Raw genomic sequence first — 16,653 nt, 5'->3', positions numbered from 1 at the left:
TACAAATTTACAATCAAAATATACCACTCCACATGGTAACAAGGAGAAAAATTGCAGATAAGCTGCAAAACTGATTCAACTTCACTGCCATAAAGAACATTTCAGGAAATCATTCCCACTGTTCTAAGAAATACGTTGAGCAAATTAGAGCTAATGTATCTTCTCGGATGAGAGATTTAACATCTTCAAGAATTTTAAAGAAGTCCAGTCGCTTTCTTTCCAATGACCTGGATGACTCTACATGGACATTCCTGTTATTCTTTATGAAACTGTACAACAACTCTTCTTTTTGTGACCGGTGAACACATCAGTCGCACACCAGGACAGATGATTACATGCATATTTCTGTACCAAACCTCCTTGCTGCTGTTTCTTAAGTGTATAGTGCATTTCCACCACTGTTTGCTAGAATTTGCTTTTGCATGAGCTCAGTCTTTTATCTTTTTTCTTTAACTTCATTTTATTATCCGATTTCAAATTTTTTGCACTGCTTTACATAATAAAGCCTTCAGTATTGGCCTATGGTACTTTTAATATTGTTTTATTTTTTGTAGATTATGCTATTTTAAATTTGTGTTCTTTTGTAACAGTAAAATCTGGCAAGCTAGCTATCAGCAGTGCTGTGAAGAAGTATTTGCCCCTTCTAATGTCTTAGTTTGCATATTAGTAGTGGTTAAAATTAGCAAGAAAGAAATTGTTTTAAAGAATGTAATCGTTACTAAACTGAAATACTCAAATTTATGATAAAATATATGGAATTTATTTACCAGCAGTGGAGAAAAATGTGAGGAGGAGCTAAGTTAACATTTTAAGATATTATCTCAAAATTTCAACTTACTAAGTATCTAAAAGTTTTGCCTTACTTCTGACTAACTGGAAATGTCAAGATACTAAACTCAAACTTTTTAGACAACTAAAAATGTCAAAATATTAACTCGGAATTTTGAATTACAAGTTGTTTTTTAATAGCATAAACAAGTTTCCATATCAACCCATTAACCCTTCCAAAAGTAAGCTTTTTTTCTTACTATTTCAGAATTTTTAGTTTCCGTCATACTTTTGACGGAATAATTTTTTTTTAATTTGATTTCTTGAAAAATAATTATTTTGGACGTTAGAATCACAACTTAACCCTTACTCTAATTTATGCCTGAGAGTAGAAAATAAAAATTATTGCATTGTATCTAACTATTAATCTGAGTATTTTTTATAATTATTATGTTATCTTTCAACCGTTTTATGTATTTATTTATTTTAATTCTTAATTAAATGAATTAGTTTGTTTATTGAAAAGAGACTTTTTGATATGCCATGCTATGACTGTTTAATACGAGGAAGTCGATTATTTCATTCGTTTAAAAGGCATTTCTCGATCCTTTGAGCATCGTAACCTGTGAAAATAAAACATATGGTTGTCATGTTTTTGTATGTTGTCACTGACGCTGGGGGGGGGGGAATGTTTCGCCCTCGCGATAAGAATTTTGCACACGATGCGTGACGTTTCATAGCCAACCACTTGAAGACGGAGAGGTGGCCCCGGAGCCCGGACTCGCTACTGAGGTGTGAAGAGGTTTGTGTCCTTAAAACACAATAATTAGACATTTTCACCTACTGGCAGTCACCGTGCCCTTGTAAAGTCACACAGGGCACGCCAGTCGGTCAGTTTTTCAGTCTGTGTTAAAGCCTACCCATGTACGCTGCAGCACCTACACACGAAAAGTAGCTTGATGAGTATCCAAAGTAGTGGAAGTTTGGAGGGGACGCCATCTTTGGTCCCAGCTCTCCACGTCCCCAACACGGACTGTGTTTTCAGCTACATACCACGGCAGTGGTGAAGGTCCAGAAAGGTATCGTGAAACATTTTAAGCCGCACGTCTTTTCTACTTGTTCGTGTTGGTCTTTTTGTGCATATAGAAGGGAAATTGTATTAAAATGACCGAGCAAATCTTGGTGGCGAAATCTGCTCGCTAGCTAACGTTACTGTAACGCGTCAGCTCCAAAGTCCATTGAGCCTGTTTGGCTAGCTACTAGCACTGAAGACACAGGACCGTCTTTCTGTGCCCAGGCCAGTGCAGTAACCTTAAGACTAGTGCAATGGCGATTAAGCTTTGTTTTGAGCAGAAATGTAACTGTTGTAGTCGATGCATCCTCCATTAGGCATGCTGCCTGTTTAAGAGCACACATTAGCCAGGTTACCGATAATCATGTGCAAATGGAGATAATCAAGCAAATTCTAGTAATGCTTAGTGGATTGGCAGCAGCCAGTGCAAAGGTGTGCATCGCATCGTTAGCAATCCTTTGTGTGTTAACTGGTGTTTTCCTTCCATCAGTGTCCACATCATCTACATGTGTAAGTGGCGTTGTTTGGCATCTTTACGGTACACAGGGGTCTTGCATCGGCTTTTATCCTGGAGGTATTTGTGGTCTGTAACTAAAGCTAATGCACTGGATGCTTGGTAGCCTTGCTTGACCTTAGCTTTTTACTCTAAGTAATACTCAATGTTTGTGTAGAGATGACATACCAAACTAAAGGAGAACTTATGGCTGGGCTATGCTGCATGCTAATCATAACGCCATAAAATACATCTGTAGTTGGCACTTAATGTTAATATTGCTTCCTGGACGTTAGTAGTTTTCATTGGCTGCTGTAATGATGGAGGACTTTACCCAGCCTAGGACACTGATGAATCTCCCCCCTTCGTTTTGTATACACAGATTGACATAAATTAGTAATAGCTGCCTACATCAGAATGAGACTATAATTTATTTTGTTTTCAATGAATGGACTCAGACTGAAATGGCCCGCTCATCTAATGTCAGTCTTTTTCTTTTTTTTAAAAAAAAAACGACTTTCCAAATGTCTGCCATAAACAGGTGGTCAGCTTGTCTGCTGAGCAGCATGGAGTTAAAACACATCCACAGCATGAGCTGTAAGGGTTCAACCGCTAGCTCCCGCAGGGGCTTGAATATAGATAATATTTATGCTCTGAGGCCTTCATGTTTGAAACAAAAGCAAATCCTTGAGAAACAATACGCAGCTCATGTGTATTTATGACGTGAAACTGGCATAAACATTTGGGGAGATGTGGTTATGGATCCGTCTCAGCAAAACCAAGTCATAAAAATGCGAAAGTATTGGTTGATCGTCTACAACGTTGGACATTTCAGAGCTTATGCAGAAATGATAATCATCACTGAACGTAGAAGCCAGTTATTCCCTGCATGTGTTAGATTTTCTAATTAAGCGGTAGTGAGGTGAAAATTGTGCTAATCATTTGAACGAGTTGAAAATGAAGCCGATGTGTTAAGGGGCGTACGATATTTAGTTACTATATACAGTGCTGTGTAAAGTCAAAGGTTTTTGTTTTTTGTTTTTTGTTTTTGCTTATTTTTCACACATTTCAGATCACCAAAAAAATGAGCAAAAGTAACCCAAGTAAATACAAAATTCAGTTTTTAAATGATTACATTTTTAAGGGGGAAAAAAACTATCCAAATCTGCCTGGTTTGTTAAATAATGAATTAACTGTGATTAACTTTGGTTCTTAAAAATATATGTTTAAATTTGATAGCCACACCCATATCTGATTACTACCAGACCTGTTGAATCAAGAAATTGCTTAAAAACAACGTGTCTCATGAAATGAATTAGGCTGAAAGATCTCATCTAAAACACACTTAAGAACAGGTGAGAAACAACATCGTTGACATCTATCAGTATGGAAAGGGTTATAAAACCATTTCTAAGGCTTTGGGACTCCAGCAAACCATGGTCAGAGCCATGAAAACCTGGAACAGTGGTGAACCTTCCCAGAAGTGGCCACCTACCAAAATTACTCCAACACCGTATCCAGGAGGTCACAAAAGCACCCAGAACAATATCTGAAGAACTGCAGGCCTCACCTGCCTCAGTTAAGGTCAGAGTTTGATTTGATTCAACAACAGGAAAGCGACTGGGCAAATATGGCATCCATGGGAGAGCTCCAAGGTGAAAATCACTGCTCACCAAAAAGAACACAAAGGCTCATCTAATGTTTGTCAAAAAATTTCTTTGGGCTGCTTCGCTGCTTCAGGACCTGGATAACTTGGCATATTTGATAGAACTATGAATTCCAGAAAAACAATTCTGCAAAGAAGATAATAAATGTGAAAGACTCATTGCCAGTTATCACAAATGCTCAAGTGCAGTTCTTGCTTATTAGGTTTAGTGGACAATTACTTTTTCACACATGGTGAGTGTTTGGATACCTTTTTTATTTTTTTATTTTTTTTCTTTCCCTTAATAAATTAAGTCACTGTTTAAAAACTGCTTGGTACAGATACTTTTCACAGTGCTATTTACTATGAAATAGGGGGGAAAGCAAATATTCTCCATAAATTTTTTTTTTTTTTTTTGCTCTTAAATTGATAAAGCTGCCACATGCAGAAAACATGGTTAGCTGTGTTAGGTACGTGACCTGCAGTAAATGATTTCTCGAGCAGAATTTAATTGGGAAATTACAGATCCACAAACATGACAATATTAGGAAGAAAAATGTGCGGGTTGCCTGATTTTTATTTATTTATTTTTTAATAAGGCATTTTCAGTAAAAAAAAAACAAGGTCTATCGGGTGGTTGCAAAGGGTAGTTAACATTATCAGATTCATGACGGTTTGACCTTTTTATTAAGTCTTAATCAAGTGGTTAGGCCAAAGTAGTGATTATAATAAGCTAAGCAGATGCATCAGTGTAATCATTGTTACTTTATATCTAGTTATATCTTGCTTGCAGAGCATAAATATGACAGTATTATGCATGTGTTGATCAAATTTCGGTGAGGCAAATACTGATTGTGGCTTACAGTTCCATGGCTTCTGTGGTGCTAGACTTGATGCATAGCACCACAAATACTTCACTAAGTGTAACTATCGATCACAATATAGTGTTAGTAAATGTAAATTAGAAGACTACATTAATAGCAGGTCTCTTTTCGGTTTAAATGTGTAACTGAATACACATAAAGATAGCAAATACATCAGTTAAAAGTTTTCAGATAGAATTTGCCTAAAGCGATCACCGTGGTGGTTATTTAAAAAAGGTAACTGACGCTTCTCTGTGGAGGTGTTGATAGCATGCTGGAAGTAAAAATATCCTAGCTTGGTTAATTTTTTAAAGTAGCTATTGACTTTTCAGAAAATTAAAGTATAACAGCATGTTGGAGCTGTTTTTGTGAATGACACTGATTGGCAAAGAGGGGATTTTAATTAACGACAGGACACGTGACTCTTTTTATGTTAAGCACAAAAAAAGGAGTGTCTATCTGGGAAATGGCTTCATGTCAGTATCGTTTGGCAAGCCAGCTGTATTCTGTCTGTTACAACCCATTTGTTAAGTTGCTTTGTGTTTGCAGATGTATTGCAAAGCATACCATAATGGGAGACAGTGTTTTGGTTTGAGAGGATGTAATAAATTACCTTTTGTTTAGCTGTGTGCGCAAACTGTTATGTGAAGTCCTCAGGGTCGAAATGAAGTGCAGATTCAGTCCTGAGATCATTGAAGATTTTATTTTTCATGTGAAACTGTGTGTGGTTTAATTTGTATTTGTCATCTGGGATAATCAGGGCAATCACGCTCTAGTTGTAACTATTTTTTTACTCCGTTTAGAGAGACTTTTTTAAAAAAAAATTTCTGTAGGTTTGTTGTTGCACTGCTGAAATATTTTAAGCAAAAGTACATGTATTTTGGTTTCAGTGGTTTGTAATGCATATCCTCCAACAATTCATGTTGCTGAATGCTACAAGATTACTTTTTATCCTCTCTTTAGTTCACATTTATAATCCTAGCTGGTATAATTTTAAACATATTCAGTGCGTTCTTGTCTTTCCTACTCTTAAATGGATTTTGAAAATCCCTACCTACTGTACTAAGCTTGGATGCAGTGCCAAACCTCCATAGCCCTTTCAAAATGGTTGTCTCATTAAAGCACAGATTTAGTGAGCAGGCACCTCTGAGTCTGCAGCAACACCAAAGCCCATGGTGCTCCTGTATCATTCCCACAGGAGCGCTGTGAGCAGCATTGCCTAGCATTTGAAACGTTGCCCTTGGATTCTCATGATTTAAAGAAAAGAACAAAACAGAAAATTTCTGAATGTGGCCTCTGCATTTGGAGAATATAACGCATTCTGTTGAATATTTTGTTATTGTATTAGGCTTTTACCTGTAGAGTTGGTGTAACCATAATCACAACTAGCTTATCTCCTCAGTGCTTGATGAATAAATATAGCAAAACCTGCCTCGGGGATGCCACTAGGGAGCGGGCAGAAATTTGGTCTCGGCCTACATTCTGATCTAGACTCAAATCCACTCACCTCTCAGAGTTTTAGTCACATTAATCATGACTCTGCTCATAAGCTTACTGCTGCTGTGTCATTTGCCCACTCGAGTGGGCAGTAAATGGGTTCAATTAAGCTGATCGTTGAATAACGGAGACACACTGTGATTTGTTGCTAATCCTCCCAGGCACCATGGAGGAGCTGCACAGCCTGGACCCCCGGAGACAGGAGCTGCTGGAGGCTCGTTTTATGGGCGGAGTCAGCGGCAGCACAGGGGGCAGCACTGGCAGCGCAAGCGGGGGAACCAAAGTGAGTCAGGAATGAGGATGTATTTATTTTTAAGTGTTTCCTATTGTAGTGTTTACTCAGTTATTAATTTTCTCTCTTTATTTCAGGGCTTGACCAATAATGAATGTTCAAATCACAGTTTTGGAAGTCTAGGATCTTCAAGTGACAAGGAGTCGGAGGTGAATATCTTTAATCCTACGTGGGAACTACTCTGCCCACATTTACACTGTCCAGATTAATGATGCTTGACTTCTCTACTAAACCTAGTACAGACTGTTTATATACGTTTAATTTACAGTGCTATCACATCTATATTGTTTTCCTGCTGGTACGGAGAAGCTGGTGTTAACATTAAAAGATGACTTGCACGTTAGAAACCTGGGTGGTTGTATGTGCTCTCTATAGTTTTATATGTAGGCATTATATACTTAATACACATTTGGCTTAAAATAATTAGAGATAAGTATTTGTGTCCTTTGCACACTAATCTTAAGCATTCCATTATTAGATAACCTTTATTCTGGAAATGATACCAATATTTCCAGTATCAATATTGTTAAATTAAACAATATATTTTTAATGTAGTCTTGAACTGTCATTTACTTGCATACTGGTGGTTATTTTATACTCTTAATTTATAACTTTTTTTAATGAAGATTTGCTTTGATAATGAAGTACACTTGAAATAAATGCTTTTGACTGTTAGTCTGGTCACTTATTATCTCTATTGGGTTTTGGTCTAAAGCTTTCCTTTCTTGTCATTATAGGGGTCTGATGTGAAAAGAGGGAGCTCTCCTGCTTATTCGGTGGGTAATTTATCAGATCTGAAAATGAATATTTTGCATTTAAGGGCTGGAGATTTGTCTGGTCAACACTGGTGTTTGCAGTGATCCCTCTAGGTTCAACATGACCAAAACAATGCTATTTATTTATATTTTTCAAAAGACCAATATTTATAATGGAAATATTTTTCAGATATTAGGAAAGTACTTATTCAAGAACTTGTTGCATTTCTTGACTGTTGTTAACCTGGACTATAGGGCACTTAAAAAAGGCTGTTACAGCTCCAAACATCTATTGTAATTTTACTCATTCTGTATATAAAGCATGAATATCTATAAATACCCATTGGAAACAAAAAGCTATCACTATATAGAGAATACAGCAGCAGTCTAGATTAAGGTTCAGAGTGTCTGTTGTGCAGTAATCATACTGTAAAATTATACCAAATAAAATTTTATGTTTCAGACCCCAGAGAAGAAACAGACTGAAACAACTAGAGGCAGAAAAAGGAAACCTGAGATCCAGTCAGAGAGCAGCCAAGGTAAGTGTTGTTCTGTTATACCGGCTATAATTATTTTACTCTGTATTTTGTGTTATTCCAATAAAATATGCTTTATAAATCACGACATGCTTTCTCTTGATAGGAAAATCATCTGTGCGAGGACCCAAAATAAGTGATTATTTCGATGTAAGTTTTGTGTCAGATATTTCATATATGAAAACAAACTGCCCAGAAAATAATGTGTGCTATATCAGTCTGTTGAAGATCTGAGGCGTAATCCATTTCCTGTCTGTAACTGCATTACAGTGAAATAAAAGGAACCACTGGCTGTCTGCTGTTACCAGATCTTAGGCAGCGGTGCTACTTATCCTCTCTTTTCATCTTGCAGTTCCAGGGAGGAAATGGGTCCAGTCCTGTGAGAGGTCCCCCACCAGTGATTCGTTCGCCCCAGAATTCACATTCCCACTCGACTCAGGGCACTTCTGTAAGCTGTGATAATAACAAAATAACTCTTATGTAGCTCACCGTAGTGTTGACCTGTTTTTAAATGAAATATAATCACTCTCTGTGTTCCAGGTTAGACAAAATAGCTCATCTCCTACTAGTCTGTCTTTTGGGGACCATATGGCACATCCAAAGCAACTAGCAGTCAAATTTGTTCAGGTGAGGAGGATGTAACCAAAACCTTTCTGCATTCACTCTTAAAACATGTTTGATATGACAAGTATTTAACTGCTTTTGTTTTTCACTCTAGACTGACCTTACAGTGTTAAAATTGGCTGCCCTTGAAAGCACCAAGAATCTAGACCTTGAAAAGAAGGAGGGCAGGATAGATGACCTGTTAAGGGTAAGAGGGACATCTTACTGTTTTATTGACTGAACTAGTTTAAAAACAAGGTGGATAAAACTTCCCAGAGTTCAGTTTTATAGTAAATGTTTAGTAAAGCATTTTTTTTCTATGTCTGCTGATCCAGTGTCATTTTCTACTTCACAGGCAAACTGTGATCTCAGGAGACAGATAGATGAACAGCAAAAATTACTCGAGAAATACAAGGAACGCTTGAATAAGTGCATCACCATGAGCAAGAAGTTACTTATAGAAAAGGTAAACAAGCGTTTTTTTTTTCTGTGCCCTGCGTTATTAAAATGAGGAATGTTTGCATGGCTGTGAACCTACATGCTGACCTGTATTTTATGTTGTTGTTGTTCAGAGCACCCAGGAGAAGCAGGCCTGTCGGGAGAAGAGCATGCAGGATAGACTACGTTTAGGCCACTTTACTACAGTGAGACATGGGGCCTCATTCACAGAGCAGTGGACAGATGGCTATGCCTTCCAAAACCTTGTCAAGTGAGAAGCTTTTAAATTGTTTATCTCCCATTTACTTATTAAGCTTTGCATATTTTAAGTTTAGCTTTCCACGCACACCTTAAAACTGCACAGTACATGCACATTTAATTCCCCCGCTACTGAAAAGTTGGGGGTTGTAAGCTCAGCTCCAGGGCTTCATTTCCTAGGACAGCTGCCACGTCACTTCTTAACATTATTCGCTTAAGAGTAGATTTAACCTCATGTTGTCAAAACAGACTTATTATTTTTAGTATAATTTCACTGAGTTTTGCATTGCAGCCTTCATCTGCAGTATTTCCACCGTCAGATTCAAGTTGAAAATTCTAAAATGTAGTTGTACCTCTAAAAGTAACAGCTTTAATATGTCCTTCGGCAGGCAGCAGGAGTGGATAAACCAACAGAGAGAAGACATTGAGAGGCAGAGGAAACTTCTTGCCAAGAGGAAACCTCCATCTTCCAACAACTCCCAAACACCAACCACAAACTCTGAGCCAAAGCAACGGAAAACCAAGGCGGTGAATGGAGCAGAAAACGATCCCTTTCTAAAACCCAGCCTACCTCAGCTGTAAGTCCACGCCCTCGTGTATGTGTTGTGTAGGATCCTTTTTTCCCCTGTGTTTTGCTTTATTACCTCATCTTTACCAGGAAAGCAGGTTTTAACAGCCTGTAGCACAGTATTAACTGAAAGTGGTGAATTTGAGACGCACTGTTAAATTAGGCTCATGCTTTGTTTCTCTATTCTTTCTTATCCTTGAAAGGCTGACATTAGCAGAGTACCACGAACAGGAAGAGATCTTCAAACTGCGACTTGGACATCTGAAAAAGGTTTGTGGAAATATGAAGCCTGGTAAACAGAATCGTGACTTTTTTTTTATTGTTCAATCATTAATGTAGTTCAGAGTGCCTGACAGATAAGAACAAAATAAATATGCAACAGTAAGAAATTTAAACAGACAAAACATTAATGGCCTAAAAGTAGGATGAATCAATTAAAAAAAAAAACAAAAAAAAAACCTGATAAAATATTAATAAAAAATGTAGATTATAATGGAATAAAATGTATGACAAAAGGCAAAAAATAGAAAAATTTAACATCGCAGTGCTGGGTTTTAGGTCAGATGTCTTCCTTTTTGAGTGCTATACACTCAAACGTATGGCCCTTATTGCTTAGTAACACCCCCTTTGGTGAGAGTCGTGACTTTTAAAAGCCACCTAAATACTTGTTTGAGGAACGTGTTTCCTTCTTCCTGCAAAAGGGTTCTAGTTTTGTCAGATTCTTGGGCTATCTTGCATTCACTGCTCTTTTTAGGTATGACTACAGATTTTGATGAGGTTTAGGCTGGGGAACTGCGTGGGGCCCAGGCATAGCTGTTAGCGTGCACTTCTCAATGTGGCCAACTGTACCGAGCCTTCCATGAACGTCCAGTTTGAGCAGATGTGGCTGTACAGCAGAGGCATAGCCTTCTCCTACTTTTTGGGCTATGGCTGCATATTTTTTGGGCTAAAGGTTGACTTGGTATATTCATAAAGCTTTGAAATTTGCATCACCTGACCTTTCCCAGTGGTTGTAAACAAGCCTTACAAATTGCAATGACTGAGGTCTTTGTGAAAGGGATAAAAAAATGCTAATGCTATTTAAAATAACAATAAAGAACTGTAACTTTGCCTTTTTAAATCTGTTCATCTATTTAGATTTTAGCTTGTTTTAGCTTATCTCTTCCACCTTTTTCCTCAGTTTTCTGATTGAAAATCCCGTTCCATTAGTAAAGATTCCACATATATAAGGTCAATTTACTCATTGTTTTCATGGGAAAAAAGCTTCACTGAAAAGCCCTAACGGACTCTGCACCAAGTCAGCTGTTAATATTTAATTGCGAGCTCGTCATGTGTACGAGTGGGTTTTGATGAACTCTCCTTGTAGTCAGTGCTCTGAAGTTCCTTCTGTGCATTTGTGTGTTTGTGTGTTTGAATCATTTATAGGAAGAAGCTGAGATCCAGGCAGAGCTCGAGCGTCTGGAGAGAGTGCGCAACCTTCACATTCGGGAACTGAAGAGAATAAATAACGAAGACAGCTCACAGTGAGTCTAAATCACTTTCCTTGACATATGCTGCATTGACATTGGAACACGATGTACAAGCAGGGCTACAGTCCTCGTCTGCAGTCGAATAATAAAGGGTTGTATTATGTGAAATTAAGCTTCTCGTCGTTTTTCAACATTATTTCTTGTCTCCAGTGTGTCGTGAGACCCACAAAATGAGGAGGAAAAAAAAAAAGCTCATCTCTTTTTGTCTATTCCTTTCTGTCACATTCAGTGTGTCTGAACTTGCTGTTCTGATTTATAGACCATTGTGATGTCAGAATGGGTTAATGCCACCCCCCACCCCAGCTGGCAAACAGATTCATCCTCTTGAATTCTGAATGAACAGCTCACAGTCTGCCATTATTTCCCTGCTAGAGCCATGTCTGCTAACTCAGAGATGCATTAGCTATGAGCAAACCAAACAAAATGTCTGTTCTGTGTTCGCTCCTGCAGCCCATAAGTCTTCATGTACTCCAGTATGGGGAGTACACGTTTTGTCTGGGGAATGAAGACCCAGTGGATTACTTGTATTTACAATGTCCTCAGAGTAATAGCAAATGTCCTATTGTTGGCACATGATGCTGCTAAATATGGTTGGCAATATTACATTAATTCTGATTGTATGCACACAGACTACAGCTGCGTTAAAAGTGAAATTAAAAATTATGGAAGCTTTGAGACCGATTTGGAAAATTAAATAAGAGGTTGCTTTTTTGTGTTTCAGTTTATTGATCACACCAGATTTCTCTCTCCTTATATTGTTTGCTTACCTGCGCTTTATTTTTATATAGCAAGTTCTTCAGTAAAGGGATTTCATGTATTTATTTTTGCTTCTTTTGAGAGTGATTCTGTTTTGAAATGTGACTGAAATGTTTTCATAAAGTCTGCATGTTAACATCTAAACAGTGTTTGAGCAGCTAAAATTTGGACTTTTTAACCAAAACATCTTACTTGTCTTACACAAACAGCCACAGCTAAAATAAGAAGGTGTTAGAAGCAACAGAATTTCTTTGGTTTTTTTCCCCCTCATTTATTCATGTCTCTATATAAGCTATAATGCAGTATGCTGCTCCTTTATCTCACTCGCTGAACTCTACTGTAAAACGTCATGTGCAGCAGTTCATGATTACACCTGTAATCAGAAAAATGACCTCTTAAAACACTGCAGAAGCTGCGTGAAATTATTGATCTGTGCAGTATTTGGAGCTGAAATTTGACATTTTCAACTGTTATGCGAGACTTGCCGTTAACAACTCGCCTTTGCAAAACTGAACCTAAAATAAATTGATCTAGCAAAGCGAATTTTTTTATTAATTTGTGATTCACATATAGGTCTAAATTTTAATTGTACTCCTCCCTCCCTAATTGTGTTGTGTGTGTTTGTTTTTTGTTTTTTGTTTTTTGTTTTTTTTCTCCCCCAAATCTAAAGATTTAAAGATCACCCAACGTTGAATGAAAGATACCTGCTCCTGCATCTTCTGGGTAGAGGAGGCTTTAGTGAAGTTTACAAGGTAAGTCATTAAATGTTGTTAGCATCTTTTACAACATGGAAAATTACTCTCAATAAGTGTTGCTGTGCAGGTTTATTCTAACCATCACTGTGTCGTTCAGGCTTTTGACTTGATTGAACAACGATACGCTGCTGTGAAAATCCACCAACTTAACAAAAACTGGAGAGAAGAAAAAAAAGAGAACTATCACAAGTATGTTAGTCTGTGTGAATATGTTTGTATTATAAGGGAGCACAGCACCTTCCTGCTTTGGTTGCTAATGGTATGATAAATATCATCCTCTCTGCAGGCATGCATGTCGAGAGTACAGAATACACAAGGAGTTGGACCATCCCAGGATTGTGAAACTTTATGACTACTTCTCACTGGACACAGACACGTCAGTCACTCAGTGCATTTTTTTTTTGACACCTTTCACATGCTATAAAATGTGCAAAGTAATTCTTACTTCATTTATCTGGCCAACAGGTTTTGCACCGTTATGGAGTACTGCGAGGGCAACGACCTGGATTTCTACTTGAAGCAGCATAAATTAATGTCTGAGAAGGAGGCACGGTCCATAGTCATGCAGATTGTAAATGCACTAAAATACCTGAATGAAATCAAACCTCCCATCATCCATTATGACCTTAAACCAGGTAAACACCCCCTTCTGAACAACTGATCAGTCTTAAACAGTTTCCCCCCTGGAATTAATAAAGTATTCTGATTCTGATTGAGCGTGATTACTGCTGCAGTTCTGACCTAATGTGTTTTGATTTGAAGGTAATATCTTGTTGGTGGATGGCACAGCCTGTGGGGAAATTAAAATCACTGACTTTGGTCTTTCCAAAATTATGGATGATGACAACTACGGCGTAGATGGGATGGACCTGACATCACAGGGTGCAGGAACCTACTGGTGAGAAGAAATACTCCTAAATCACATTCAGACGTTTGAAGTTGTCTTTAAATGTTGATTACCTAAAAGTAGCAGTAACATATTATAGGCGTGCTTCTTTATAAACAAAGATCCCGTATTTAGTTTTGTGCTCTTGTGAAAGTGTCAAAAGCTGTTTGTGAAGTAGATGCTTACATTGAGTGTTTAACATCGTTAGAGTCCTGAAACACCTTAAATGTCGATGGTCCTGGTGGAACCAAGTTTAAGAGCGCGTTAAGGGCTTTTATATAATAATGTGAAAATCTTTTAAAGTCTTTCTTTGGAAAATGGCTGCTGCTGTTTACTCATTTTCAGTTCTCTCCTTGTAACTGACATTTTTAGAGGAATATTTTTGTGTCAGCTTCTTCATACCAATCATTGAATCGCTCAAGCATAAAGGCTTTCACTCCTGGGATACATTTTGAATTCGGTGTCTTTCAGTGGCAGTGTTGTGTCAACGCATTAAGAGATAATTCTGTTGGCTATTAACAAAGAGAATAGAGCTATATTTTAGCTGTAGCTGAAAACTTGACATGCTGTGTAGAGCATCCTTAAAAATTTTGAGGAAACTGGACAAAACGCTACAGGTTAGCCAATGTAGCCTGACTGATGTTAGGCATCAGGATGAAATCCTTGGACCCAGTGTCAGACCGTATACTTACGCAATGGGTCCTGGGCTCTTCCTGGTGCGTGACAATGACCGGCCTCATGTGGCGAGAGTATGCAGCCAGTTCCTGAAAAAAAGGAAGGAACCGATACCACTGGCAGGTTTTCACGCTCGCCAGACCTAAATCTAATAGAACACCTCTAGGACATTAGGTTTCCATCCATCCAACACCACCAGGTTGCATCTCATACTGTCCAGGAGCTCAGTGATGCCCTGGTCCAGATCTGGGAGGATATTCCCCAGGATAGCATCCCATTAGGAGCATCCCCCGACTTTGCCAGACATGCATACAAGCACATGGGGCCATACAAACTACGGAGTGTCATTTTGAGTTGTGATGTGTGATGAAATTTTGGACTAGCCTGCTGCATCAGTTTTTCACTTTGATTATGGGCTGTCTTTGAATTCTCTGTATGTTAATAATTTTCATTTCCATCAAAGGATGTGGCGTCCTTTTGTTCCTAACACATTACCCAGTCCATATCAGTATAGATACCTGGCATGATTTATTTATTTATTTCAGCAAGGTATAATGGAAAGAAAAAAGTAGCATAAAATAGGCATCCATTTGTAGTAATAGTACTATTACCATAAGTAACTTAAAATTGTAAAAACTGTACTGATCATAAATGTGTGTGCCAACCTTGTCCTTTGATTTATGCATATTGTGACATCAGGTACTTGCCTCCTGAGTGTTTTGTGGTTGGTAAAGAACCTCCAAAGATCTCCAACAAGGTGGATGTGTGGTCTGTGGGTGTCATCTTTTTCCAGTGTCTGTATGGAAGGAAGGTAAGGACGATGGCTGGTCTTTTAGCAGTGTTGATGTTAATTTGTAATTTATGCCTGATAATAAAGCTCTGTCCTTCTTTTCAGCCTTTTGGCCACAATCAGTCACAACAAGATATCCTGCAGGAGAACACCATACTCAAAGCTACCGACGTTCAGTTCCCTGTGAAGCCAGTTTCCAGTAACGAAGCAAAGGTAGCAGAACTTGCACACGGTTGCTGTCTTTTAAATATCATCACGCATTATGTCTTGTTAATTTTGAATACATTCTTCAACTTTCAGGCTTTCATACGGCGGTGCCTGGCATACAGGAAGGAGGACCGGATTGACGTTCACCAGCTGGGAAGTGACCCCTACTTGCTCCCTCACATCCGGAGATCAAGCTCCTCTGGAAATCTGCAAATGAGTGCTGCGGTCTCAAGTCCAGCCTCCTCCAGCAACATCTCATATTGACAATTTTGAATTGTGACAAAAAAAACAACAAACACACACAAAAATGTAAAACTTGATGACTGAAGTTGCACCTGCAGAGCTCTTCAGAGGCTTGGGCTCGTGAGAGGAGGAACAGCCAGCGATGGAAGGAACAGGGGCTCAGGTGGGGGGCATCACCTGGCCTCCTCTGACCTGTGCCAGGCTTCTACTTGTTTACCAGGGCTTGATCAGTTGGAGGGACAGTAAAGGGACGGGTTAAAGGACATGGGTAAATTGGATCTCGTTGAAGGTCTAACAAAAAAAAAAAGCACTGAAACTGACTACATACCTTGAAGAAAATGTGACTGGACACTCGGTTCGGATCTTGCTGATGGACACAGCCTTAAAGGGCCGAAGGGAGACTTTGGCAGACCACCATTTAGATTAAATAATGTGGTCGTGCCAGGGTGCAAATGATTCAGCTGCTAGAAGTTAATTTACTGTGAGGAGAAGACAGTCATTGTTAAGTAGAACTACAAAGATTTCACCATTGATTTGGGTAATTGTTTTGTTTTTTTGTTTTTCCACAAATGTTAGGCTTTAATTTGAGTTACTTAGCCATGAGAATGTAATGTGTAGCATACAAGTGGCAACTAGTGTCATGTAGATTGGGGCAGCATACTTACGTTTAATGCACAAAATAACCAAATGTAGAAAAAATTAAATTGTATAAAAAAAAAAAACCCTATGCAGGAATATTAACAGATAAATTGGAAACTGTATATGCTGTACAGGTGAATTTTCAAATTTTGAGCTGCAGCAGTAATGTGTACAAAGAGTTCAAACTTTTCCCAATGTAAGAGTAGTTTCCTGGAGTGGTTTCATTTTGCTGCTTTGTTGCTCTTACTTTTCAAGGGCTTTATGTTCCACTTCGGGTACAAATTGTACAGTTCTGCTAAGAGTGAATAAATACCAGGAAACTTTTTCTCCCCATTGATCTTAGTGCACATAATCCACTCCTATTGCATCTATAAAAAGATAATTT

At 38.3% G+C, this 16,653-nt stretch overlaps 1 protein-coding gene across 3 annotated transcripts; it reads left to right on the top strand.

Moving 5' to 3' along the window:
* The first annotated feature begins 1,466 nt into the window (after positions 1–1,466).
* Positions 1,467–16,603, top strand: tlk1a (tousled-like kinase 1a). Of its 3 annotated transcripts, XM_039600378.1 has the most exons (23): positions 1,508–1,570; positions 1,704–1,847; positions 6,500–6,621; positions 6,708–6,779; positions 7,368–7,406; positions 7,849–7,924; positions 8,028–8,071; positions 8,274–8,369; positions 8,462–8,548; positions 8,640–8,732; positions 8,880–8,990; positions 9,097–9,233; positions 9,610–9,798; positions 9,992–10,058; positions 11,214–11,311; positions 12,744–12,825; positions 12,926–13,017; positions 13,115–13,204; positions 13,294–13,463; positions 13,591–13,726; positions 15,089–15,200; positions 15,285–15,392; positions 15,480–16,603. In XM_039600378.1, exons 3-23 carry the CDS (start codon positions 6,505–6,507, stop codon positions 15,648–15,650), a joined length of 2,187 nt encoding a protein of 728 aa, XP_039456312.1. In that variant the 5' UTR covers positions 1,508–1,570; positions 1,704–1,847; positions 6,500–6,504; the 3' UTR covers positions 15,651–16,603. The 3 variants fall into 3 exon arrangements, with proteins under 3 accessions (XP_031599001.1, XP_039456312.1, XP_039456311.1); XM_031743141.2 differs by lacking the exon at positions 1,704–1,847 and having other exon boundaries at positions 1,467–1,570; XM_039600377.1 differs by having other exon boundaries at positions 1,515–1,847.
* The last annotated feature ends 50 nt before the right edge of the window (positions 16,604–16,653 follow it).

Source organism: Oreochromis aureus, linkage group 16, assembly GCF_013358895.1.
Source record: "Oreochromis aureus strain Israel breed Guangdong linkage group 16, ZZ_aureus, whole genome shotgun sequence".
NCBI classification, from domain to species: domain Eukaryota; kingdom Metazoa; phylum Chordata; class Actinopteri; order Cichliformes; family Cichlidae; genus Oreochromis; species Oreochromis aureus.
Note: the sequence above shows the minus strand (reverse complement) of the source record. Positions and strands in the feature narration are given on the sequence as shown.